Source organism: Syzygium oleosum, unplaced genomic scaffold (genome assembly GCF_021117445.2).
Source record: "Syzygium oleosum isolate NSW1041296 unplaced genomic scaffold, Sole_v2.1 Sole_v2.27, whole genome shotgun sequence".
Lineage (NCBI taxonomy): Eukaryota > Viridiplantae > Streptophyta > Magnoliopsida > Myrtales > Myrtaceae > Syzygium > Syzygium oleosum.
This window is the reverse complement of record NW_026607511.1, coordinates 3,405,129-3,416,079: the sequence shown is the minus strand read 5'-3', so window position 1 is coordinate 3,416,079 and position 10,951 is coordinate 3,405,129. Positions and strand designations below refer to the sequence as shown.

Genomic DNA, 10,951 nt, shown 5'->3' with positions numbered 1-10,951 from the left:
CCCTCTCAGGTCCATACTTGTTCGAGAAAAAAGAACCTTTAAGACACCTTGTAAGGCTCCTAGGTATTCTCCGACCTCCTCACCACAAATTACAAAGACTGACTTCTGGATCTGCAGGCATTTCCTCATCCAGCGCTGTATTCAGACCCTCTCTCACAGTCATCTCTTTCGCTGCGGTAGCATAACTCTGTAAACATGTCCCTGCAGCAACAACTCTTCCACAACCTCTCTCTGGCGAGGACACAGCATCCGAGCCTCCTCCGGCAGTGGCATTTTGTCTTAGAATCTTGCGCTCTCGAACTTGAACTTGCTCCCACCGCCAGGTAAAGCTCGCTGATTTACTGTGTCGCTTGAACAGGTAGTCTTTGAGACCAGCTTCGTCATTCCATCGAACTCCTTCCTTGCGAACTCGATACCTCCTCCACAGTGCAACTGACAGCAATGGAATTTCTGGAAGACAGCGTGAGGATGGGAGAAAACAAAAGCGAAACAGAAATCAACAGATAAAGTTGGAATCTATCGAAATGAATTCTAGAGTTCAATCGGAGATGAAACGACCTGGTAAGCGTGACTGTTGATCGATGAATTCCGTCATCACCTGAATGTCATGAGGAACTGTGGAGATTTCTCTAGGCATATCTTCCTCTGTTTGTTGTTTCAAAATCGTCTCGCCCTCTGTTCCTCTCTTGCGCAATTCACCGAGCACCTTCTGCTCAGAGGACGCAGCACATTCAACGACCAGTAAACTCCAGTGGTCAAGTTCGACCGTCATGGTGGCTAAACAATGAAGGACGATCCCTTGGGAGATAGGCGATGCGGTGGGAAGGTGATCCTCATCTCTCTGTCCATCTTCATTTTATCAACAAAGTCTTCCTCCATTATTATTTTCTTCTCTCAAGCTCACCGTCTCCACCATCACTATCGTCAAGCTCTTTCAAAGCGTGGCTGTTCAATCATGTACAAGCGCAGAGTGTCCGGGAGGATTCATCTAGCAACATATTCAGGAAAAGCAAAAGAGCAACTCTTAAGTATTCCGACAGATCATGGCCAGTGAAGCTCGTTAGGAGCTGCAGACGCGTCAGAGGGGTTATGTCTCTGTCCTTTCTTCTGGTTGACGTGCACTTCCGAGAGAAACTCATGCGTGCAAGAAATGTTTGCTTGTTTGAGCTAATTGATAGGGATGACATTGCGTTCAAACTCTCCATTTTGAGCGGTATCAGTAAAGACTTGATTTGCATTGTTTGAAATGAGTACTCGACGCGTCAGTTTCGACTAGTTATGGCATGACTTGAGTTCTGGGTCTAAAATTATGCCTCCCATGTTTTGTTGTGCTGCATCACTAACAAGTACACTTTCATTTTCTTTTTTTTATTTAAAAATACACTCAAAATCGTTTTAATAAAACTTTTGTGGTTTGATTGGTACGTAATGAATTCTAGTTAGTTTGTCTCTTCTTAGTTGAAGACACTTGTAACATGTATTCCATTAAATTGTCTCAATTTTGATTGTTATGATAATCATAATTTCCAATCTCTACAGAGATCCTTTCATAGTAAGTCTATTGAAGAAACGCTTATACTAAAGACTAATAAAGTTCTCATTTTTAGTTTAGCGCAGGAATAACAGTCTAAACATAAAATTGGACATCTCCAAAGCCGGACCATTCTAAGCCATTTTTTCGTGGTCCTACACCTCCAAAGCCCCTCACTTCGGAACATCCCTTTTTCAAAGTGGTGATACGGCAAGATCATGAGAGTAAAGTGGTAAGATCTCTAGCCTAATTCATCAGTGGTATGTCTGAAGTTCAATTACGATGGCTATAAATCATGCCTCGATATTATGTTTTCCCAAGTTGATTTGGTTTGTATAGGGAACCATATGACATGTTATTTTTCTCAAAGTGTCCGGGGGAAATCCTAATGATGGAATAGCATGGAACCAGGAAAAATTGAATAAGTAAAGACAGTAATCAGGTCGGGACTGCCTTGGATATTCTCCACAAGCTGCTCTATTTACATCCAAGTGAAAGAACGGGCACTCACTTGAATGGTGACCTAATTGAAAATAGCTATTAATGGACAGCCACTTCTTCAAGAATGCTTTAGATTGCAGGTTAAGATCGATGAATTTCATGAGACTATTAAGGCTGTTGTTTAAAACTCCTGAACTAGCAAATATGGGCATGAATCTACATCATGTGCTTTTTTCCACATCAGTGTATGCTTTATGTGATGTCCTCCTTTTAGCATACAGTGGTTTTTCCACACATGTAGCTATGTGCCGGACGTTCCTAGTCGATTTGCAAAGCAACATATTCAAGAAAACAAGGAAATGGCGACTCTTAGGTTTTCAGAAAAATCGTGTCCGGAGAAGCTCTTAAGCTACATGCATGAAACGTGGGTATTCTTCTCTGCTGGTTGGCCTGTTTTTGCAAGACAACTCATCTTAGTATGGGAAAGATCTGTGTTTGAGCTCATTGATAGGGATGATGTTGTGTTCCGTGTGTCCTTTTTCAGTAGCTGGTAAGGAGATTTACATTGATTAAGATGAACATAGGGAAGTCTTACTCTAAGCCATTTGTATCGTCGATATGAACTCAGGATTCCTAATTATGCCTCCTTTGTTCAGTAGTTGGGAATCAATGAAAAGTAGACTCTTTTTCTGTTTAAGTTTTCTTCTTTTGTGCGCTAGTCTCAATTCTGTAACTTCCAGTTTAGAAGAAACTCTTATATTCGGTGCTTGTTTAAGTATTTTAGTAGCTCAACCTGACATAAAGAACTAATGAAGTGTCATAATGTCAATTAGACTTTCCTTGAGCAACCAGTAGATTTACCAGGTCAATTTCTACTTACATGACATTCTTTTCTTCATCTCTTTTCAAATTCTTGAAGATTTATGCAAGTATTTTTGCATGTCGGTGCAACTTGTAGTTTATTAGTTTCTTCTGATATGAAGAGCATTTAGCACTTATTCCATCAAATTAACTGAATTTTGATTTTCATCATAACAGTAATTTCCAATCTATGAGAAATCTTTTCATAGCCAGTCAATTAAAGAGATGTTTACACCACCGTCTAGTTTAGTTCTCGTGTTTCACTACAGGTGGGATCGAGCATTCTACATGCAAAGTGAGCTATTCTAAGCTGGATTTTCATGGTCCTACACTTTCAAGGCCTCTCCCATCTCCTGAATTGGCTAGTGATGTTGAATTGGAGCAGCCCTTTTTCAAACTGGTGATCCTGCGATGTCTTACCGATAGCCCACTAAGATCTAGAGCTTAAATCATCGCTGTTGTATCTCATGTTCAATTTAACAATTTTCAAGTATAAGCTGTTCAAAACATGTACATGTCCAAGGTGCTCCGGTTGGATTCGCCAAGCAACATATTCAGGAAAACAAACAAATGTCATCTCTTCAGTATTTGGACAGATCCGTGGGCAATGAAGCTCATTAGGAGCCATGGACGGGCTAGAGGGACGTAGTATCTGTCCTCTGCCGATTGGCGGGCATTCGCGAGAGAAAGACATCAGTCACAGATTCTTGTTAGACATCAATCACAAATAATACCTCTGATGGCTTATCGACTACTCATGACCCGGGTATCTTTACATTACTGTGCTTTTTCCCCCCATGTAGTGTCGAAATATCCACGAAGATACTTCCTCAAATCTCCATGATTTGTATTTCCAGAGAGTCTGCATGCTCTAATCTGCTGTCACTAAAAACATGTATACAAGGGAAACAAATGCAGCAAATGGCCCATAATCAACGATGTTGCCTAGGAGTGAGCTTCAGGAGTTCACCATTTTCCTACACTGCACTATTACAGAATGAAACAACATATAAGATTGATGCCAATAACCATGAAGCAAAGCAGATCCAAATAAAAATTCATTCAACCGCTAGAACAGCAGAGCACATGATTAACAGATCAAATTCAACAAGACCGAATCATCAACCAATTACCCTCGTTACCAAATGGAACAACAATTTAGAGAATAGCGGTTAAGCTACGCAATAATAGGTCAACAATCAAAGTTTATGAGGGCGAAGAGTGTCATTGAATAGCAAAAGCAATTACTACTTCATATCAAGACGAGCATGTCCAGAATTTGCGAATGATTGCTTACCCTTTCGAACAAAAGAAGGCAGGAAAAGGACGAAGGAAACGTGAAGCTTTCTGAGGCTAATACCAAACATTACAAGCTGAGCTAATCAGAGTAATAACAATGGTCCCATCCTGCGCCTACGTTATTAAGTACACCTCATCTTTCTGTGCTTATGTTGATACCGTAATGATAGCAACTGAAAAGGAGACTTGAGTAAACACCAATAAAATTTGCGACCATGCCAACTATCCACTCCCTGACAACAACGCATTCAAATAAAGCAACTAACCCACTGCATTAGAAATTAGTGACGACAAATCTCAAAAGCAAGAGGATGAGGAAGAACTTTGGTTGGAGGAACATACCAGAGATGTTACACAGTTCATGAGCAACTCTCATTTCGTACGCCATGGACGATTCTCGTGTCCGATAGACCCCGAGGGGTGATGAGTGATTTAACGAGACCGGATCCGGTAAAGCTTCCTCCAAGTGGGATGGCGACGTCCTCGCAGGGCTTGGGAGTGTCGGGCACCAACTCCTGCTGCAGCTCCTCTTGAAACTAAAGACACCTTGTAGGCTCGACTTCAACTCCAGTGAAACCAGCCCCTGTGATAGGAGCATCAACAACCCTCTCAGGTCCATACTTCTGCAAAAGAACCTTTAAGACACCTTGAAAGGCTCCTTGGTATCCTCCGACCTCCTCACAACCCATTAGATTGACTCTAGGATCTGCAGGCATTTCCTTATCAAGCGCAGTATTCAGAGCCTCTCTCACAGTCATCTCTTTCATCGCACTAGCATAACTCTGTAACCGCGTCACTGCAGCACAACTCTTTCGCATCCTCTATCAACACTACACAGCATCCGATCCTCCGGCTTTTGTCCGAGAATTGACAACATCTTGCGCTCTCGAACTTGAACTTGCTCTCGCCGCCAGATAAAGCTTGCTGATTCTCTCTCTCTCTCTTGAAAAGGTATTCTTCAGAACAGAGTCCGGCTTCGTCATTCCATCGAACACCTTCCTTGCGAACTCGATTCCTGCTCCGCAGTGCAACCGACGGCAATGGAAATTCGGAATACGGCGAGAGATTGGGAGAAAACAAAAGCCAAAACAGAAATCAACAGACAAATTTTGGGATGAATCTAAAATATTTCTAGAGTTCAATCGGAGACGAAACGACCTGACTGTTCATTGACGATTTCATCATCGCCTGATTGTCACGAGGAACCAGCCGTCTGTGGAGATTTCTCTAGGCGTATCTTCCTCTGTTTGTTGTTTCGGAATCATCTCACCCTCTGTTTCTCTGTAGCGCAATTCACCGAACGCCTTCTGCTCAGAGGACGCAGCACATTCAACGACCTGGAAACTCCGGTGGTCAAGTTCGACTGTCGTGGTGGCTAAACAATAATGAATCACGATCCCTTGGGAGATAGGCCACGCGATGGGAAGGTGAACCGCGACGGGCGACAGGTCGCGACGGGGAGTGCGGAGAAGCGCCAGTGGAAGCCCGTCATCTCGCCACAGTTGCGAGGCGAGCGACATCTTCAAACCGGAACCGACGGTTTTCGTGCATTGGGTGGGTGCTGGAGGCAACGAACGGCAGAGAGCTCGATCTGGACGAATGGCTGGGCGGTGCTTCCCATCGGCGGTTGCAGTGAATCATCGTTAGCTAGAGGGATCAATCCACCCTTCATTCCATTGGAGTCGAGCCATCTCTCTCGCTTTCCACTCTCTCTCTCTCTCTCTCTCCATTTCTCTCCGTCCATCCTCATTTCCCACCAAGTCTTCCTCCATTTTCTTTTTTTGTTCTCCTCTCTCTCTCTCTCTCACGCCGCGACCGCCGCTGCTGTACCATCAGGTCGTTTCGTATGCGATTGAATCTTTGGGTAGATTTTCGGCTTGTTTGCCGCTCTTCGGATTCCATCGAGTCAATCGTTTCGTCCCGTCTAAGCCGCGCGCAAAGGGGGGGATGGGATGTGGGCTGGTGATTGCAAGAGCTTCACCCGATCATTGACCGGAGGCCACTCCCACCGGTCCGGCGCCGCCTCATCAACCGGCGACGACGGTATCCGAGGCCAAATCGAGAGTCGTCATCGCCCGAGACGATAGGCCGGAGCGTGAAGATGGGCGGCGGCGCGGAGCTTGAAGGGAAAACGACGAGAATAGAAAAAGGAAAGATTCATCCAACGACTCAAAAATTATCTTTTTTTTCTTTAAAAAAAACACCCAAAATTTCGAATTATATGCATTGTGATAAATTTACTTGGCTTTCTAAAATTCAAAATTACGTCAACTATGACAAACTTTTTCTTTTGACATCAAAAAAACCCAAAATTTGTAACATATGTGACACATTAAAGTGTCACGGTCAACATAGTTTCAGGTTTTTGATAGTTTTTTCCTCTTTTTTTTTCCTAACTCCATCAATAATTGGGAGAATACACCAATTTCTCTCACGGAAGCAACTCCATCCACTTGCCATCTACCGACCGCTGTTGAGCCACCACCGGGCTCCCGTTGCCCGATCCCTCCTAGATGTCCTCGGCATGGAGGCCGATTTGAGGTAGTATTCCTTGTCATTCTAGGAGTTGGATTGCTTTTATTGATACACTATTGGATGAGATGACCGCATTACTGTGTCTTCTAATGTCATGCTCACCCATTCCCATGCTATTAGTTTGTGTTGAAGTTTCGCTTGTTGAGTATCAATTTTGAATCCGACTTGATCTCGATTCATTCGTCTCTTATTGTCGTTGCTCATATGTGCTCATTTCCCTATTACTGTTAAGGAAGGCATTTTCGTCTCTAGATTGCTCATATGTGGTATTCGCAGCTTGAAATTCGCTTTTGTAAATCGCGTGAGCTTATCGTCCGCGGTCTATTCTAGCTTAAATGAACATTGTTTGATGTCATATGTGAAAGGAAAATTCCACATTTACTTCTCGCGATCTCAACTCCGTAGAAATGTTTTTTAATTTTCCATAGGTCTTTCGATTCGAGATTTCTATTTAAATTTCTCCGTATTGAAAAATTAACCCAATGTCGTTACCGGTTGATGGGCGTACAACGATGAATAGCGTCGGGAACGACGGGATTCCAAAGATTTCTAGCGGATCTTCAGCCAGGATAGGGCTGTGGCTTTTAGCAAATAGGTTTGGGGGTAGAGGGGGCTGCAGCTTCTACGGCCTAATAATTGGTGGATAAAATGGGCCGGAGCCAACGACGGGCTTGATGCGCTTTGACGGACTTGAAACAAAATTTTTATCATGTGGGAGCTATTTGAGTTGGGCCACGAACCAGAAAAAGCCCCCTTTTAAACGGCCATCGATTTTCTAATTAGTTTATTATGTATTTATTTATCTATTCTTTTTCGCTCCTTTTGTTGTTGTTTTTTCTATTCTCTGTTTTTGTACTTCCACAGGGACGGACGCTTGCATTGTCGACAAAAATTCAGGTGTTGACAACATACATGATAGTATTAAGGTTATCATTTGCGATTTTTTGAAAGTATTGGTCAAAGAAGTTCCCGAGCAGTCACTAAGCCACGTCAACTTAAGGTCAATAAAGTGAAACGGCAGAAACAAGAAATTAAAGATAAATTATCACTTTAAATTAGATTCAATGGCCTAAACTTGTTCAACAATTAACTAATTACATTTAGAAAGCGGAGAGAGGTGAAGAGTGGTAGTTATTGATGATTTTTCACTTTTTAAGTAACGATGAAAAGTTACCCTTGGATTGAGAGACCAAAAGAGGAATCTCTTCCTCAAAATGCACAAATTGGTTAACGTCTATGCAAACCTTACTCTGTCGTATCCTTGTATTTAAATGAGAATTTATGTAAAATAGCTGGCTAGTATGACCCCTTGTCATGCTAATCAAGTTACTACATACAGCCAATATATAACCTTATTCCTCTCACAACGAGCATACATGGAGGCCTACTAAGAGTGAAACTAAGTCAAACTATTCACGTGCTGTTCGAGCTTAGGTTGATAATTATTTGAGATCGGCTGGATTGATATCTAGTCAAGCTCCTACTCAAATTACTCGAGTATCTTGTCAAACTAAAGCTCGAGCTCGCCAATACTCGATTCAACAAGCTTTAGAACCTAAATAAAAAAATATAATTGTTATAAGATAAGAAATAGACATCCTTAGCCACGCTCATGTATATGTAATATCTCGACTTTTTATTCGAGTCAAGCTCCAACATGAAATTTATACTTGGTCAAGGTTGAGTAATAGAGTTTTGAACATCGGGTATGGAGTTGAATGGATCTCAAGCTAGGCATTATAACGGCTCGATTAGACCCCTAAGTTGGGCCATGTTGGCACTTGAATTTCGCTATCAAATTCCATATTCATAGAAAATCATTTTAGAGATTAGACTCGTTGTCAACAGCAAAATTTCACCCCTCATAAAAAAATATCATTTGCATGACTCGGTGTCCATTTTCCCAACTACATCCCTTTCATATTTAGATACTAGACACGTCTTAGATTTAGAGGATCATGGATTTCGCGTCGATAAATTAGGAATTATTAATGCATTCCGTCGCGATCAATGGTCGAATTCTTCGTCGAAATTCAACCCTTAATCAAAGACGCCGTCGTTTGGTCATCCTCCATTTATTTTTCTCCATCTAGTTTCTTCTGCATTTTTTAATCTGGGGACGTTGAAGTTTAGAGACCTCTGGGCCCGACATTGAAAGTTTTGCTCGACGGAGGCGTGGAGGCCGGTCAACACCAAGAGCCCAAGTTGACTTTTATGATGAAGCCTATTTTGACTTTTTGAACCACCAAACCGGGCCCATCAAAATATAATTTGTTAGAACGACATCTTCCCCGAGCATAAAAATGAATGGACGACATCTCTACAGATTTTCTTGAAGGGATTCCATTGCACTGTGGCGGCACCAACGAGCTCTGTTTCTCTCCTTTTTCCTCTTCGTTCTCTGCTACCTGCTCTGCTGAAATTCGAGGAGCTCCTCCTCCTCCTCTCTCTCCATCGCCGCCGTAGCTGCTCATACTTGTTGCCGAGCTCCCTCACGCCGGTCCTCCACCAACTCCGCCACTGCTCACCTCCACCTCACCATTTCTCTCTCTTTCTCTCTCTCCTCTGGTCTTCTTCTTCATCTCCATCTGAATCAGCTGGACGTCATTCTTGTTGGGACTTTGGAATCCAAAAACCCATATAATTGAATGAAAAGTGTGTGGATGAAAGTGTCTCACATAGAATAAAAGAGAGATGAGAGATGGGTTCAAATAGTTGAGCCTCACAAATAGGTTTGGGCCTCAAGGGGTACCCCACTTTTGTGGAAGGGAGAGGACCTACGCCAAGCTAGGTCGGTCCCCCGCCGCCGCCGTCCATCCGGCTAGCTCGGTTCGGTTCGGTTTCACCCTCTATCGGTTTTTTATTTTTTCCGAACAGAGGTTCGATTCGCTCAAACGAAAAACCGAAGCCCTTCGTGACTGTTCACGAACCCAACCGGTTCAAGTGAACCTTCGCTACTGTTCACGAAAAGCTCGTAACTCTTCATTTTCGCCACTTCAATATAACCGAACAGTTAAGTTCGGAAAGGTGACACTTCGTGGCATATATACTCCCGCGAGACATTTTCCCGACACACTTATGCATATTCACTTCATCATTGTCATTTTGTGCGATTGTTCTGCAAAAATTGCGTTCGTAGGAGTCCTCCGAATACGTACCACTTCGGAGAAACGAGATCCGTTTTATCCTGGAAGACGATTGTCCAATATCCTTGGGTACTGATTGAGGGGCCAAATTCGTCTTAAGGACATGGCGTTATTTCGTTGGGTTTGGATCAACATTTTGCTTATTTGTTTGTACTGCTGCTTTCTGGTTTGTTTTCTTGACATTTAATTTCAGTTTCTAGTATACGAACATAACCGACAACACTCTTAAGACGAATTTGCTTCGGTTCTGTTCGTATATTCTTATGTGTTGTTCTGTCAAATATCTAGATTGGCCTTCCTTTAAGTCGAACTTTTGTATAGTTCGTATGTTCCTTGTCATAGTCGTATAGGAATGCGATTCTGTTCGTATATTCTATTTATACATTCTGTTCGCACATTCTGTTCATACATTTTGTCCTTATTAAAATTTTCAATTCTCTTCGTGAACAAATTTTTCGTTTTCGTTCATATTAAAAATTTTCAATTCTGTTCATGAACAAATGATTCTGTTCGTAGTCATATATTACCGATTCTTTTCGTGAATATGTTCTGTTTTTATATTTCAGAAATGGCTTCGGCTTCGACTCCGGTTAACCCTATTCCGAATCATGGAGAAAAGCCAGAAAAGTTTAATGGTACAGATTTCAAGAGATGGCAACAAAAGATGCTGTTCTATCTCACGATCTTGAACTTGGCTAGATTCCTCAATGAGGATGGTCCTAAATTGGACGTTGGAGAGACAAATAAAGAAAAGTTGGCTGCTGTGGATGCATGGAATCATTCTGACTTCCTGTGTCACAACTATGTCCTCAACGGTATGAAAAATACTCTCTATAACGTCTATAGTCCGCTGAAAACGGCTAAGGAGCTATGGGATAGTCTGGACAAGAAATACAAAATCAAAGATGCCGGATTGAAGAAATTCATTGTCGGTAAATTTCTAGACTTCAAGATGGTTGATTCAAAGACCGTCTTAAGTCAGGTTCAAGAGCTTCAAGTGATTATGCATGATATTCATGTCAAAGGAATGACTCTAAGTGAGACATTTCAAGTGACTGCATTCATTGAAAAACTACCACCATCCTGGAGAGATTTCAAAAATTATCTCAAACACAAGAGAAAGGAGTTGTCACTTGAA

The 10,951-nt window shown here is 42.2% G+C and overlaps 1 protein-coding gene, 1 long non-coding RNA gene and 1 pseudogene across 2 annotated transcripts; 1 reads left to right on the top strand and 2 right to left on the bottom strand.

Annotated features, from left to right (window-relative positions):
• Positions 1–73: 73 nt before the first annotated feature.
• On the bottom strand, positions 74–772 carry LOC130135121 (uncharacterized). Its single transcript, XM_056303513.1, has 2 exons — positions 559–772; positions 74–450 (listed from the first exon to the last, which is right to left on the bottom strand). The coding sequence occupies exons 1-2, from the start codon at positions 770–772 to the stop codon at positions 80–82; spliced, it is 585 nt and encodes a 194-aa protein (XP_056159488.1). The 3' UTR covers positions 74–79.
• A 1,113-nt stretch (positions 773–1,885) lies between these two features.
• Positions 1,886–3,684, top strand: LOC130135120 (uncharacterized; annotated as a pseudogene).
• A 500-nt stretch (positions 3,685–4,184) lies between these two features.
• Positions 4,185–5,426, bottom strand: LOC130135122 (uncharacterized). Its single transcript, XR_008814605.1, has 2 exons — positions 4,475–5,426; positions 4,185–4,365 (listed from the first exon to the last, which is right to left on the bottom strand). It is a non-coding gene; the product is annotated as an uncharacterized LOC130135122 (long non-coding RNA).
• Between the last annotated feature and the right edge of the window lie 5,525 nt (positions 5,427–10,951).